The sequence below is a fragment of the Myxocyprinus asiaticus genome, chromosome 26, assembly GCF_019703515.2.
Source record: "Myxocyprinus asiaticus isolate MX2 ecotype Aquarium Trade chromosome 26, UBuf_Myxa_2, whole genome shotgun sequence".
Lineage (NCBI taxonomy): Eukaryota > Metazoa > Chordata > Actinopteri > Cypriniformes > Catostomidae > Myxocyprinus > Myxocyprinus asiaticus.
This window is the reverse complement of record NC_059369.1, coordinates 14,512,317-14,528,813: the sequence shown is the minus strand read 5'-3', so window position 1 is coordinate 14,528,813 and position 16,497 is coordinate 14,512,317. Positions and strand designations below refer to the sequence as shown.

General features: G+C 39.5%; 1 protein-coding gene across 7 annotated transcripts in view; it reads right to left on the bottom strand.

Annotated features, from left to right (window-relative positions):
- Positions 1–662: 662 nt before the first annotated feature.
- LOC127416948 (kinesin-like protein KIFC3) overlaps positions 663–16,497 on the bottom strand; it is an 83,946-nt gene continuing 68,111 nt past the window's right edge. For 3 of the 7 annotated variants that reach the window (XM_051656565.1, XM_051656564.1, XM_051656567.1), the window contains exons 15-22: positions 16,236–16,363; positions 10,068–10,191; positions 9,779–9,908; positions 7,638–7,867; positions 6,855–7,007; positions 3,153–3,279; positions 2,796–2,842; positions 663–1,961 (exon numbers count right to left, since the gene is read on the bottom strand). In XM_051656565.1, coding sequence (XP_051512525.1) covers positions 1,953–1,961; positions 2,796–2,842; positions 3,153–3,279; positions 6,855–7,007; positions 7,638–7,867; positions 9,779–9,908; positions 10,068–10,191; positions 16,236–16,363 — 948 coding nt within the window. In that variant the 3' untranslated portion in view covers positions 663–1,952. The remainder of the gene's footprint in view (positions 1,962–2,795; positions 2,843–3,152; positions 3,280–6,854; positions 7,008–7,637; positions 7,868–9,778; positions 9,909–10,067; positions 10,192–16,235; positions 16,364–16,497) is intronic. The other 4 variants (XM_051656570.1, XM_051656569.1, XM_051656571.1 and 1 more) reach the window with 2 other exon arrangements.

Below are 16,497 nucleotides of genomic sequence, written 5' to 3'. Positions count from 1 at the left end.
CTGAATTGAACATTAAAATAAATTTAAATTCATTTTTTGTGTAATTCAGTTGTTGATATCAGGAATGGACATTTGCACTAGCAACAATGTAATTATTGATATAAAAAAAATTATCATTTTTAATACAAGTAAATAGCTGATGTTTTTGGAATTTGGAACTATCTAGATATCTGTAATTGCCTGTTGAACAGGAGTGAAAGATCATTACAATTCTAATAGTGCAAATACTGTTACAGATATCAAGATATTTTGTCTATTTGAAATTCCATTTTTTTATATAGAATGGGTATTTCCATGGGTAATTACAAGTTTTTATAAGTGCAGTTTACAAATTACTAGTGCAAATGACAAATTACAGAGCAAATGGATCATTCCTGATATCAAATGTATACTTTTTTACTAGCAATTCCATCATTGATTAAGAAATTGCATTTTAACTGGTTACATTTTTTATTATTATACCTATAAATCATATCCTACACGATTAAATGTTGAAAGGGCTTGCGATAAAGGTTTGGCACTTTGAGATTTGAAAATAACTGAATTGAACCATAACATGAACAATCGAGGTTGTCCAACATGGACACTGCTGAAAATACGGTCAACAGCTTTCAAACGTACTCCTCTTTTCAGTAGACTAAGGGGCTGTTGGATTGAATGCATTCTTGCACAAAAAAAAAAAAAAAAAAAAAAAAAAAAACCTAGACACAATGCAACAAATAGAAGAGAATGAAAGCATCTTAAATTTATTTTTAACTCGAAACGGCGAGACACTGAAGAAAGCAGCAAGACGTGGCGCAATGGCCAAAGACACAAAAAACATTTTCAGTATGAACGGGCCCCTAAGACATTCAATCACAACTGAGCCAAATGCTCTTAAAATGTGTAATGAGAGGAACAATTATTTTCAAAGGTTGGTTCAGAGCATTTATTAAAAACAGTGTACAAAAACAAAATTGCATACAAACATACACTGATGTGAATACAAGCAAGCAACACCCCAGAATCACGAACAGCAGCTTTACTCTGTGGTTCTTTGACAAAAAGAATGTACACTGAGGATGTACTGCTCACTCAGTGAGGGGTCATATGGAATGCATTTCTATTTACATAAGTTGTCTTCCTGTTTACTAGCAGAGTTAAGCAAACACTGTATACCATAATGGTCTGACTTTACTGCACAATTTATTTAATGATTGTCCTAAAATGAATGAGAGCACACTGAGAGACATGCATGAATTAGGAAGACGGTCCAAGCTTTGAATGGCCTACAGGTTTTTATATACAAAGACAAAATGCTACTAAGAAACCAAACTTTGCATATCCATTATTTCTTATTGCCACCATTCAAATAAAAATGTAAAAGCTTACCAGTTGTAGAAATATGAACTGTTCTTGCATGAAAGAAATTGTGCTAAAAAAAAGACAAAAATCCAAAAATAATCAAAAAACAATCTCTTAAACAGGAAAGGAACATGCTCTCTTCAAGATCTTGTGAAAAAAAAAAATCAAAATATACACACACAATATATACACACACATACATTGAAGCATTTTTAGATCAATTTGGCATTTACATAACAATAACACTACAAATAACAGCTTAGACTAGACTAAAGTGCATTACTGTCCCGAAATACTTTGCCGTAATGAAGGGTCTTCTCGTCCTGAGGCAGCAGGTGTTGAGAGGTCCTTACCTTGAATCACATATCATCTTACATCACGTCAATCATTCCGATCAAAAGGAATGTCTCTTTAGTTGATGTCTGTTATAAAAGTTCCCTACATGAACCCTGCTTTGCCGGTTAAGCTCCTCCCCTTCCCATCAAGTATGAAATGCAGGTCTGTTATTGGTAGAATCCTCAAGAAAGGAGCTAATTGGTCGAGAGGTTTGGAGGACTAAAGACAGCACTCAGTACTTCCCCTTTGAGGTGGTTATCATGCTGTTAACTTCATTCGTCCTATAAACAAAGAAAAAAGAAAGTGAGCAGTGGAAATACTGTGCTTATAAATCATGCTGTTCCTATGGACACCACACAACAGATGATCAACAGCAGAAGAAACTAAATTACCCTAAAATATGCTGCTCAGTCAAATTTGACTTGCTAGATTACTGCAATTTCAAATAGTATTTTTACATTCTTATGCAGTATAGAAAGCTCTTTCCATACAGTTCAGATGCCAACGGCACTTAGTTCAGACGCCACTGGCATTTAGTTTCACCAAGTGCACATTGCAAAACTTGTCACCCTTTATTTTGCTGCACACTTAACAGAACATATCATAGACTAGGTGCGTCCATTTTTGTGCGCACACTAAATGTTGAGTTTGATGAGCATGTGCTGCATTGGCTATGATCAGTAGCTTTGTGCTGCAGAATCATCATGTTACTCATTCCTCCAAAGACACACTGTCCTTCATATCTGCGACAACTCCACAGTCACATTTGACATTTGTCAAAAATAAGAAACGTACATTATCCTTTGCCACCACTACAGGGCAGCCTGGCCAAACAAAAGCAGAGCTGTGAGTGAACACGTAAAACACTCACAACAGACAAAAAAGATATAAATTAAATTGACAAAAACAGTAAGCTCGTACAAAACAAAACCAAATACACAAAGTACAAAAGAACAAAACGGCAAAAATTTTCAACAAAAACACACTCACACAAAGCTTTCCGAAGTTAAAGGCATTGTGTTAGATGGGTAGGCATTGACAAGGTGAGACGTGGGGCACCATGCCATGCCGAGCGTTTTCATGCCAAGCAACCAACCACATAAAACCCCACCTACCTGCCCACCGTCACCAGCCAAGGGGCTGCTTCTGTCTACCTGTCTATCTGTAAACCAACCAATTACATGGTCACAATGCAAACCAGGATTTGAAACTGGTGCATACTACATATACTGTGACCTGTACTGAATGAATGAGCCAATTGCTAAATATGCTACATTTATTAAGTGTGTGGTTATGAAAAGGCAGCTTACGAAGTACAGTATTTTTTTAATATTTGCAAAAGTTCTAATAGGATGTTATACAAGCAGCTATTTCTCTGTAAAATTTAGATGTCTTTGGAAATGCTGTTGAAACAAATTTGCCTTGTAATAGTTGGCTTTAAAGTGAAAAAGTGGGTATTTCTGTCTCCTCACCTGTTGAAAGCTGGCTGTGGGACCTCCGCCGAGTGCTGGGGGTTTTAGAGGTGGAGGAGAGGGTCGAACCAGCACTACTGGCCCTTGAGATGGGGAGTGGGACAGGAGTCACGGGAGGAGAGTCCAGCTACAGCATTAAAGACACATGATTTATTTATTAAATACTTTTAATTACACTCTCAATCAAACAAATAACATAAAACATAAGAAAAGGAAAGTTTATTAAGTAAAAGTTGCTGTTGGATTTACAAAGCCTTGCCTGAAAGAATGGTAAAAGGTGAAAGTTGGATGGATGGATGGCCGTGTGGATGGGTTTATGGATGGACAGAAGGTTAGGCGGATGGATGCACACGTGGATGAATGGATTATGGATGGATGGGTGGATGAATAGATGGGTGGGAATATGGATGAATTGATGGGCTGATGGAAGGGTGAGTGGGTGGGTGGGCGGATGGATGGATGAATAGGTGGGAAGATGAATAGTGGATATATAGGTAAATGGATGGGCGGATGGATGGGTGGGCCGATGGATGGATCAATGGATGGATAGGTGGGTGGATGGATGGATAGGTGAGGGGGGGATGTATGTTGGATGGGCGAAATGTTGGGTAGATGGATACGCACGTGGATAGGCATATGGATGGGTGGATAATGGATGGATGGATGGATGGATAGGTGGGCCGATGGATTGTGAATGGATGGTGGGATGATAGATGGGTGGGCAGATGGATGTATGGATGGGCAGATGGATGGTGGATGGATGAATAGGTGGGTGGATGGATAGTTAGGCAGCTGGACACATGGATGGGTGAGCAGAAGGATGAATGGATGGGTGGGCAGATGGATAGTTAGGCAGCTGGATGGTGGATGGGAGCGTGGATGGGTGGGCGGCCAGATGGTGGATGGAAAGCTGGGTGGATGAATGGGTGGGCCGATCGATGGATCAGTGGATAGATGGGTGGATGGATGGACGAAATGTTGGGTAGATGAATGCACACGTGGTTCGGCAGATGGATGCTCAGGTGGATGGGTGAGCCAATGGATGGATGGATGGATAGGTGAGCAGATGGACAGACACATGGATGGGTGAGCAGATGGATGAATGGATGGGAGATGGATAATTGGGTGGATGGATGGTGGATGGACGGTGGATGGGCGAAATGTTGGGCAAATGGATGCAGATGTGGATGGGCAGATAGATGGATGGGCCACTGGATGGATAGATGGGTGTGTGGATGAATGGGTGTGTGAATGGATGGGCAAGCCAATGGATGGATAGGTGTGTGGATGGATGGTCAGATGGATAGATGGGTGGGAGGTTGGATGGCAGATGGATAGGAGTGTGTGGATAGGCGGACCAATGGATGGGTGGGTTGGTGTCCGGATGGATTTTGGATGGAAAGTTGGGTGGGTGGATGGATGGCTGGGTGGATGGATGGTTGGGCCGATCGATGGATCAGTAGATGGGTGGATAGGTGAGTGGATGGTTGATGAGCGAAATATTGGGCAGATGGATGCGCACATGGATGGGCGGATGGATGGGTGGGCAAATGGATGGATGGATATTATCAGGAATCATGATGGGAGATGGGAGATATTATCAGGAATCATGGAATAAGTTTCCACTGTTATGCCGATACCCAACTTTATATTTCTTCTAAACCCAATGAAAATTCACATTTCTCCAAATTAGCAGTGTATCAATGAAATCAAAGATTGGATGGCCAGAAACTTCCTTCAACTCAATTCTGACAAAATAGAGGTACAAATTATTGGACCAAAAACCTCAAAATATAAGCTGCTAAAATATAATTTGACTCTTGATGGATGTAGTTATGTTGTCTTCTACAGCAAAGAACTTGGGTGTTATATTTGATACAAATCTGTCCTTTGAAAATCAAATTTCCAATGTTTGTAGAACAGCATTCTTCCACCTCAGAAATATTGCTAAGTTACAACACATGCTCTCTGTTGCCGATGCCACAAAACTAATTTATGCGTTCATGACCTCAAGACTAGATTGTAAAGGATTACTGGGAGGATGTCCAGCAAGTTCAATAAATAAACTTAAATTGGTTCAAAATGCAGCTGCCAGAGTGCTGACTAGAACCAAGAAATATGATCATTTTAGCCCCATTTTATCGTCGTTACATTGGCTACCTGTTAAATTTGTTATTAATTAAAAATTCTGTTAACTTCATACAAAGATTTGAATGGTCTAGCTCCACAGTACTTAAGTGACCTGACACGCAATATTCCATCATGTTCATTACGATCACAAAATTCTGGCTTGTTAAGTTCCTAGAATATCAAAATCCACAAAAGGAGGTAGATCCTAAACTATGGAATATTCTCCCCAACACTGTTCAGATGCAGACACACTCACTCAGTTTAAGTCTAGACTAAAGACTCATCTATTTAGCCAGGCATACATCTAATTTATCGATCAATTCACAATTAGGGTTGAACTGCGATGCACCTCATTGATCTCTGCCTGCATCACATTTGTCTATTGATGGACTGCACTATTGAAATTGAATACATAGACTATCATTTAAGTGCCAACAAAAGCTTTCATCAGCCAACTTACAAAGGACAATGCATCTTAACTTCTGCAGTTAAACCAGGATGGACTTCAAAGACATTAGTCATTAATCTTACAGTTCATAAAACATTATTTTTTTAAACACTGGACCTTAACACTTACTTAATTTATTACTTAATTAAACCATGACCTGCACTGCATATAAATAAATAATATTTGAATTATATTCATGCTGGTTAGCCAGAGGGGAACTGGTTTCTTCCAAGGTTATTTATTTCCATTAACCATCTTATGGAGTTTTGTGTTCCTTGCACAGTAGCCTTCAGCTTGCACACAGGGGTTCTAAATACAATTACTATTTAATTTTAATACACAATTTACAATCATATTTAATCAAACTACACAATGATCACTCTAAGACTTCATAGATATTACAGTTTCATTTTTTGTTAATGCATGATTTTCCGTAAAGCTGCTTTGAAACAATGTGTGTTGTGAAAAGCGCTATACAAATAAAAATGATGACTTGATAGGTGGGCAGATGGATGGATGTGTGGATGGGTGGGCAGATGGATGGATGGTGGATGGATGAATAGGTGGGCGGATGGATATATGGATGGACGCATGGATGTGTGGGTGGATGAATGGGTGGGCACATGGATGGGCTGAATAATGGATGGATGGAAGGGTGGGTGGATGGATGGATGGTCAATAAGAAGTTGGGCAGATGGATGGTAGATGGATGGATAGGTGAATGGATGGGTGAGCCAATGGATGGATGGATGGGTGGGTGGACGGAATAATTGTGGATGGACAGATAGATAGGTGTAGATGGGAGATGGAAGTATTTGGGATTTTTTATATTCTGCTATGGGAAACTGTCCATGATGAAATTTGGTCAAATTTGTTAGGGCTTTGAAAAAACTGTAGCCCAAGAATGTGCAAATCCAGTATGCTGGCTTTGTCAAGCCAAAATAATGAAACTGAAAATAGATGAATAGATAGCATATTATTGACCACAGCAGCTTGTAGAAGCTGTGGGTGAAAGACTTACAGGCATTTTAAGAGGGGGCTTGTAATTCAGTTCTCAAAAGCATAATTGTTTTCACACATGAGCACATAATAGTGTGTGTGTGTGTGTGAGAGTGATGGTGTACCTCCACACTGTCGTGAGTAGGTGAGGAGGATGTTGAGGAGTTCTCTGCTTGACGTCGTGAGGAAAATGAGGGGCCGATCTCAACAGTCCGAACACGCTGAGCAAACATCAGAGAGCACACTGATTCACTGACATTACTCTCTAGAGGAGACACCTGAGACAGAGAATACATTCTGTGAATACCTCACTTCAAACATTTTGAGAAGAGAATGGCAAAGGGAACATGACACTTTTAAATTTGGTAATGTGAGGTATTTCTGAGATAAACATAAAAATACACCAGGAATTAATGTAGCAGGATCTGATTGGATATTATTTTCCCTGCTCATGTGGTCCTGGTTTACTGAACAGTAAAGTTGATTCAGAAGCAAGAATTTACAAACATACCTTTTTTTTCCATCTTTAAAATAGTGTGGACTGATTAATTGTGCACAACGCAACCAGGTGTGTGTATTAAAGAAGTAAATAGATTAAATTTTGATTTCATGTTGACTATATGACAGGCTTTACTCTCCCATTAATCCATGACAAAGGCTAAAGTTGTTAAGTATTTGTGGCGATTAGAATACAACAACAGGAGAGCATGTGCACAAAACAGCTCAAAATATCTTGCTTGTTTATCCTAAACAAAATCGTATTACTTTCCCCATAAATCATTTAAAAAATGTGTTGAGCTTTAAAGTAAGCATCATCACTCTGAGCATAATTATAACACCGTACACCCTTCTATATGACTTCATTAAACCTATTCCATTTAGTGTTCGGCATTGTACGCAGTTCCCACCTGTACCATCATGAGAGTCTTGCTGTCTCCATTGAGTGAGTTCTGCAGCAGGTATGTGAGGCGAGAGTTCCTGAAGGGCACGTGTGAGTGTTTGGAGCGCAGGGCGTTGATGACATCACCCAGAGCCGACAGTGATTTGTTGATGCACTGAGCTTCACGCAGACGGCTGCCTTCTGCACCAGATTTAGCGATTCGCTCTGACCCGGCCAGATCCACCAGATTCAGCTTACCTACAAAACACAGACAGACAAAGTGACACAAGAGAAAACAACTCAAAGAGACTACAAAACCATTTTCTACTTTTGGTAAATGTTGAGTGCTGCAATTACAGTTGTGCTCAAAAGTTTGCATACCCTTGGAGAATTGGTAATATATGTACCATTTTTAAAGAAAACATGAGTGAGCAGGCAAAACACATTTATTTCTTATGGGATTCATATTCAACTGTAGGTTATAACAGAATGACACAATCATAAAACAAAACATGGCAACAAAGAAAAAAATGAAATGACCCCTGTTCAAAAGTCTGCATACCCTTAGTTCTTAATACTGTGTATTGCCCCCTTTAGCATCAATAACAGCGTGCAGTCTTTTGTAATAGTTGTCGATGAAGCCCCAAATTCTTGCAGGTGGTATAGCTGCCCATTTGTCTTGGCAAAATGCCTCCAGGTCATGCAACGTCTTTGGTCGTCTTATATGAACCGCACGTTTGAGATCTTCCCAGAGTGGCTTGATGATATTAAGGTCAGGAGACTGTGATGGCCACTCCAGAACCTTCACCTTTTTCTGCTGTAACCACTGGAGGGTCAACTTGGCCTTGTGCTTAGGGTCATTATCATGCTGGAAAGTCCAAGAGTGTCCCATGCGCAGCTTTCGTGCAGAAGAATGCAAATTGTCTGCCAGTATTTTCTGATAACATGCTGCATTCATCTTGCCATCAATTTTCACAAGATTCCCTGTGCCTTTAGAGCTCACACACCCCCAAAACATCAGTGAGCCACCAACATGCTTCACAGTGGGGATGGTATTCTTTTCACTATAGGCCTTGCAGACCCCTCTCCAAACATAGTGCTTATGGTTGTGACCATAAATCTCTATTTTGGTCTCGTCACTCCAAATTACAGTGTGCCAGAAGCTGTGAGGCGTGTCAAGGTGTTGTCGGGCATATTGTAACCAGGCTTTTTTGTGGCATGGGCTCATTTTTGTTCAAGTATCCTCGTATTGTGCTCCTTGAAACAACCACACCATCTTTTTCCAGAGCAGCCTGTATTTCTCCTGAGGTTACCTGTGGGTTTTTCTTTGTATCCTGAACAATTCTTCTGGCAGTTGTGGCTGAAATCTTTCTTGGTCTACCTGACCTTGGCTTGGTATCATGAGATCCCCGAATTTTCCACTTCTTAATAAGTGATTGAACAGTACTGACTGGCATTTTCAAGGCTTTGGATATCTTTTTATATCCTTTTCCATCTTTATAAAGTTCCATTTCCTTGTTAGGCAGGTCTTTTGACAGTTCTTTTCTACTCCCCATGGCTCAGTATCTAGCCTGCTCAGTGCATCCACATGAGAGCTAACAAACTCATTGACTATTTATACACAGACACTAATTGCAATTTAAAAAGCCACAGGTGTGGGAAATTAACCTTTAATTGCCATTTAAACCTGTGTGTGTCACCTTGTGTGTCTGTAACAAGGCCAAACATTCAAGGGGATGTAACCTTTTGATCAGGGCCATTTGAGTGATTTCTGTTATCATTATGATTTAAAAAGGAGCCAAACAACTATGTGATAATAAATGGCTTCATATGATCACTATCCTTAAATAAAAGATAATTTTTTGCATGATCAGTCATATTTTCAATTTCAATGCCAAAATTTCACAATTTCTGCCAGGGTATTCAAACTTTTGAGCACAACTGTATGTCTCATATTTTTTAATGAAATACTAGAGTATAAGGTAATATTTGAATAAATTAACCATGTCTTTGGGGGTGTAAGTACAGACTTCGATCAGTTTTGGGGACAGTTCTGTCCCCACACTATACCCCAACTTTGACAAAACCTCCCTTTGGGGCCATTCAAGGTCAATCTCAATTGGAAGTTGGAAGTCTCATTTAAATCGCTCAGTAAATATGTGTGTGTACCTGAAGTACGGTGGCCGGTTGAAGAGTTGAAACCCGCTACTGTGACGATAAGGAGGGCGTGAGAACGAGAGCTGTGCTCATTCAGATTAGTGCACGCTGTCGCTCTGTTCATGTGACCCAGGTCAAACACCTGCAGCATTCAAAGGTCAATGATTACAAACAAAACAAGTGATTAATGGTTGATGATTTCATGTTCTTGCATTGAGCATTAAACCTTTGAATTAACACCAGAAGTCACTAAATTGATCTTCAAGGCTTGCTTTCACATTTGGATGGCATGAACTCTCACCTTGTTGATGTCCTCCACACTCTCCACTCTGAACTCGGTGAGTCCTGGCACATACAGCTGTCCACTACCATCCGGACACATCTTTATATCAAGCTTCTCGTTGGGATTATCGCCCAAAAGATTCCTGTGGGAATTGAAGCCAAATCAATGCAACCAAACATTTGCATGGACAGAGCAGGGAGAGCCGCCAATCAAAAAACCCAACCGCGAAGAGAGGAGTTAAAACGAACCGCTCTGAAAAGTGTCTGAACTGTATTGGTAGATATCATGATCAGCTGACAAGCTGACCTTGCCCCAACCTGGGGCAACATTTCTCTATAGATGGACATTACGTTTAATGCATAAACCGTGATCGTGTGGTAAAGTACAATAATGACACAAGCATTGTTTATCCATTGGTCTCCCTGTATCATCCACACCAACAATCATGCCATTTCTCGCCGGGAAAGCATGAAGGTACATTCACCTGAAATCTCACCGTCACCAGTGTAGAGGTATGTTATTAACTGTGTTTACACAGCGTATTATTATTTGATTTAATTTAAAATAAAAAGTACAATTTCTTAAGTGGATTTAGATGATATTCAAACAGTAGGCTACATGCACATACTTTTCACGTTTCCTTCTAAAGTAAGGCATTTTTCTATGATGCAGTGTTGACATTTTCAAGTTTGCATTAGAATGGTTGGTTAGTCAAAAATCAAACTTTGTATAAATAAAGCATTGATTAAAAAAAAAACACGTGTCTTGTATTTTGAGTAGCAAGCAGTTCACGACTTTTTTTTTTTTTTTTAAACAATTTTATTATTGAAATTGTTAATGAGTAATTTATATACTTAAAGTAATATATGATACTTCCAATTGTGTGGCTTGTTGAGGTATTCTATGTCTGAAGCACAATTGGTGCCTAAGGTTAGGGATTTGAAAATAAGTAAAAGTTAATCTTGCCTTAGCAAACATCAAAAACTATGCAAATAAAGCATTATGCAAAAAACGAAAAAACTGAGATACAGTGTAATATTTAAAGCAAGCTGAGTGTTCTGCTTATGGCAGCAGGTATAATCTCTCACTATGGCAGAACTCAAACAGATGTGCAGAGGTTATGCAATACTGCAGGACGCAGGAATGTGGTGGTGGGGTCGGAAGCGTGATGCGTGAACGATTCTGTTTGTGTCTTACAGATGGCCTGAGTGATTTTTAATCTAATCCATTTTTACAGTACTGCTGACTAGAAGAGTCAGTGACATGCTAAATCTAAATGCAAAGATGACAAGCAAAAAATTAGGGCAACACACATTCATAAATCACAGTGAAGCAGGAACACTGGAACAATTAAATAAAGAGTGCTGAATGCACATCTGCAGTAAAGTGCCTAAACTTCTTTTACACTGTCGAACTTCTACATTGCTACCAGAAACACTCTAGAACATCATCATCATGTTTTTACTTCCTGCTTCTACTGTCCTGAAGACTCCTTGAAATAAAAAACATAATTTTGTAAATTTTGAGGCCTATTCATACCAAGCCCAAATGTTTTGTGAATTGGAATGTTTGTTGTGAACAAGCTTTTGAATATGAACAATGGATTCCTATGGCACCATTCACACCAGGTCTGACAAATCATCCTCCGGCAATCCCAAAGTATTTTTTATTTTTTTAATTTATTTATTTTTTTACAGAGAGCAGTCCTTTTTTTCCCCCTAAGAAAACTGACTGACCAATGAGATAAGTGCTTTTAGTCACGTGTTCCGAGCTGCTGCAACTACAAAGCCAGCATGTTGGTGGTGCCAACACACCAAATGTTACTTAGCAAACCAACCAGTGTTGTAGTCAAGACCACCTAAACCGAGAACAAAGACCGAGACAAGACCAAGACTCTGAGGGGTTGAGACCAAGTCAAGACCAAGACCAAGGAAGGGCGAGACCAAGTCAAGACCAAGACCAGACCAGTGCGAGTTCCACACTGCGTGAGACACTTACGATAAAATGTCGAACATGCAACCCATAGGCACTCCTCATATTGATCTGAAAGATCCACATTCCCATAAAAACACCCACAGAAAACAAATGAAGATTCCTCTTCATTCACCTCTTTTATTGTCATATATACACTACCGGTCAAAAGTTTTGAAACACTTGACTGAAATGTTTCTCATGATCTTAAAAAAACTTGTTCAATGAACCATAAACAATGAATGAACATGCACCTGTGTGGTTTCCTGCAAGACAGAAATGTCAGTGTTCTGCCATGGCCAGCGAAGAGCCCGGATCTCAATCCCGTTGAGCACATCTGGAACCTGTTGGATCGGAGGGTGAGGGCTACGGCCATTCCCCCGAAATAATGTCCGGGAACTTGCAAGTGCCTTGGTGAAAGAGTGGGGTAACATCTCACAGCAAGAACTGGCAAATCTGGTGTAGTCCATGAGGAGGAGATGCACTTCAGTACATAATGCAGCTGATAGCCACACCAGATACTGACTGTTACTGACCCCCCCTTTGTTCAGGGACACATTATTCAATTTCTGTTAGTCACATGTCTGTGAAACTTGTTCAGTTTATGTCTTAGTTGTTGAATCTTTTTGTTCATACAAATATTTAAACATGTTAAGTTTGCTGAAAATAAAAGTGAGTTAAAAGTGAGAGGACGTTTCTTTTTTTGCTGAGTTATATATATATGTGTGTATCAGTGTACCATGAGAAATATCTTGATAAAATAATCAAAAGGCAATGCAGAGGTGAATTTTATGTGTGACTTTTCCGTTGTTTTCTATGAGCAAACAAATACAAACAAACACTAAGGATTTGAAATCAACTTAACCATCTTTATTCAACACTCCTTTTCCAAGATTTACCATCCACCTAAAACAATAGCAAGCATCGCATCAGGTTTTCTGGATGACTCTTCCCCTAGAAACCATCTTTAAGTACAGAATATATCAAACATTTATTCAGTACTTAAGTCTTCACTTTTCTGTCTTTTCTTAAACAATATAGTAAGTTTTTTTGTTGTTTTTGAACCAAGAACAAGCCTTGTATAAATGAGTGCAATTTGCTAACCACATAGCTAAATCTAGAAAAAAAACAAAGAATGCCAAACATAAACAAAGCAGCCTATTTAAAATGCACATTTTTCATATAAGTGGAGGCGCATTACCTGGTCTCCACTCTCTGCTGTGACATCTCTAGCTCTCTCACGCAAGTGAGGGAGCGTTACCGCGGCGTGTAGCGTTTATGTCGGAGCTGACATATGCTAACGTTGATGTAATGTAACTTTATATAAATTAGCTACATAGCGTTATCGTCATTGTTTAGCAGAAGCAAAAACATAACTTGGGAACAACAATTTCCTACATGCCCTTTCCCCTCAATCTCTCTCAAAGTTAACACTGCATTAGCTACATCAATATATGTTAACTAAATTAGGTAGCATGTGCACCTAGCTAGGTGGCAAATAGCTGGCAAGCAACTGAAACTAGCATCCTAAAAAAAAACAGTAAATACATAGGTAGCTAATATGTATAGCTAATACTCACTAAATCTCTTTGGGTGAGGAGTGAAGATGAGTTTAGGTACAGATGCTGCATTCCATTCAAATCGGATGTGGGATATTCCACTTGATATCTCCGATCTCCAACTAACTTAACTGACGTTAAAGGAAACAAGACTGCAACGCTCCCGTTAGCTTAGCAGGTGTTATAAATAATTATAATTATAATACTTAATAATTATAATTTATAATTATATTTATTTATCACACATATACATTTGCATATATACAGTGAAATTCTTTTTTTTTTTTCACATATCCCAGCTAAGCTGGGGTCAGAGTGCAGGGTCAGCCATGATACAGCGCCCCTGGAGCAGACAGGGTCAAGCGCCTTGCTCAAGGGCCCAACAGTGGCATCTTGGCAGTGCTGGGGCTTGAACCCCCCGACCTTCTGATCAGTAACCCAGAGCCTTAACCGCTGAGCCACCACTGCCCCCCGTTTTTTTTTAAAAAAAAAAGTTTTTTTTTTTTTTACTAGCATTTGTGCTACTGGTGTACGATTATCAAAAGACAGTATAATTACCATGTTTTGAACACCTGCTACTCTGCTAATGTTTGTTAAACAAGCTTTAATATCATGTAATGTAGGAAATTTGACTAATTTATCGATATTACTTAATAGATTCAATAAAAGTGAATGTTTATCACTTATTTTGTACATTTTCCTGGGTGCCGACAAGATTGCGTGATATCACGCACCTGCATCTCGCCGAAATCTGAGTTTAAAATTTCTGTACGACTTTCCAAGTTGTAATTACAACTTCAAGTGGCGTTCCACTGCACTTTTCCCAGTAGGAAGTTGGAAATTCCAACTTTCCGAATTTGGTTGCATTGATTGCTAACTTTAGCTAGCTAGCTTTGCTAGCATCACTTACACTTAGCTTACCTTTCTTTATGCTTCCTTTCTAAGTGCCGATAAAAGTTTGACATGGTCCCAGCCATCTCAGTAAGCACTGCATTGCAGAATTTACATACCGCTGTGTGTTTTCTTTTGGATGCTTTCTTGCAGATGAACTCTTTGTGGTTTAGGTCAGGGTTTCTTTTTTTCTGCCACGGCACACTTTTTACGATTGAAAAACCCCATGGCACACCACTATCCACATAACCATCATTGATAGTTTTCTCGTAATGTTTGAAATTCGGCTATGCAAAAAACGCAAGTAAAATAGGTACGCTGTATAATGAGGTCACAGATGCCAAGAGCACTAATTGGATAATGAAAAACCAACAAATGTGTGTCTTTTCCAATTTGTAGATTTGTTCTTGCAAATTAATTCTTGCAATGGCACAGCAAATACATTATTTATTTACTGTATTTTCCGGAAATAGTCGCACCTGGCGATAAGTCGCACCGGGTCAAATTCGCGTTGTTGATAGAGAGATAAAACCCCCCACATAAGTCGCACTGACAGAGGTTGGATCCGGCAGGCACTAGGATCCGGCCTCCATTCACTAGTCAGGTTCAGATGTCAAACGCGCTCCGTGAAGATTGCAGTACCACAGAATCTACACATCGTATCACTGTGTTTTTGGACTTGTTTAAAACAGGAGAATTTGCTTTTAGCAATCGGATGTAACAGTTTCTCATATTCTTTTTATGTTTCATGAGAGAAACACGGCAAGTAAGCCACATCTGTTCATAACATCTGTAACTATGCTGTGTACAAATAAACAGCTTTTAGTCTGTGAGTAAAACAATACACCTGTTGTATTCTATTCATTCATTCGGTTCACTGACTTAATGTTTTTAATATAAGTGTGATGATGAAGCATAATTTTGTGGGCATGTGAGGAGTTGCTTTTGACAGCAGACTAGAGTTTGTTAGAACAATAATGTTATGATGGACAAAATATTTAAACTGGTTGCATAAAATCCTTTTAATGGAAAATATACTGAATTGGCAACTTTAAAGCTCTTCTACCATCTCTATGCCTTCACTAAAATACCGGGGGAAAAAAACAGTATTTAATTATTTTGAGGAATTTGATCATTTTCACACCTGACAATCTTTCATGGCACACTAGTGGGCACAGTGGCTGGGAAACACTGGTTTAGGTAGCGAAATTGTATTACAGACGATTTGGCTGACATCTCTCAGACAGCCACAGTTTCTTCTCCTGTCACCCGCATTCACTTTCTGGGAGTGCGTGTGAAGGGAGGCGTGACAGCCGTGAACAGTAACAAATATTAAATTAGAAATTAGTCAAGTTATTGCTTGAATTTGAAGCAAGAAATTTTACATCCAATCACAGTAATAATGTTAACAAATAAATCAGACAATGCACAGGCAATTTAGTGATATCCCCGCAGTTGTGGTCTTGACCGGTCTTGAAATAAAATCCAGAGTCCTCTTTGTCTGAGACAGAGAAATGACAGAGTGAAAATGCGGTCGATTCCGAGATGAGACCATCAAAAAATGGTCTCGAGACCGGTCTCGAGTCCAAGACCGATTTAGAGTACTACAACACTGAAACCAACATTAAAACACCTAAAGAAGAACAGCTAGGATCCGGCGATGAAGATGGAAGTGGAGCTGCTCGTTTTTGGTATCAAAGCACAAGGTATTTTTTGATAAATGCATCTGTGCAAACTGTGTTCAGTAGGTGTGTGGTTTTCTCACCGAAGTGTCTCATTGTAGATTTCCACCATGCTGACGGTGATCTTATAGTCCCAGTCAGGCTTCTCAGTCACTTCAGAAAACAACAGCCGCAGAGCACGCTGGTTAATGCCTGGGTTCTCAGGTATGCCCTACACGACACAGAAACATGAGTGTCTTTGTATGCTGATGCACTGCATATTCAAGCAAATCAGCTCATGCAACTGGAGGCACACTTGATCATGTGTAACAACTGGATGCTGCAAACATTTCAGCCTTTTTATAG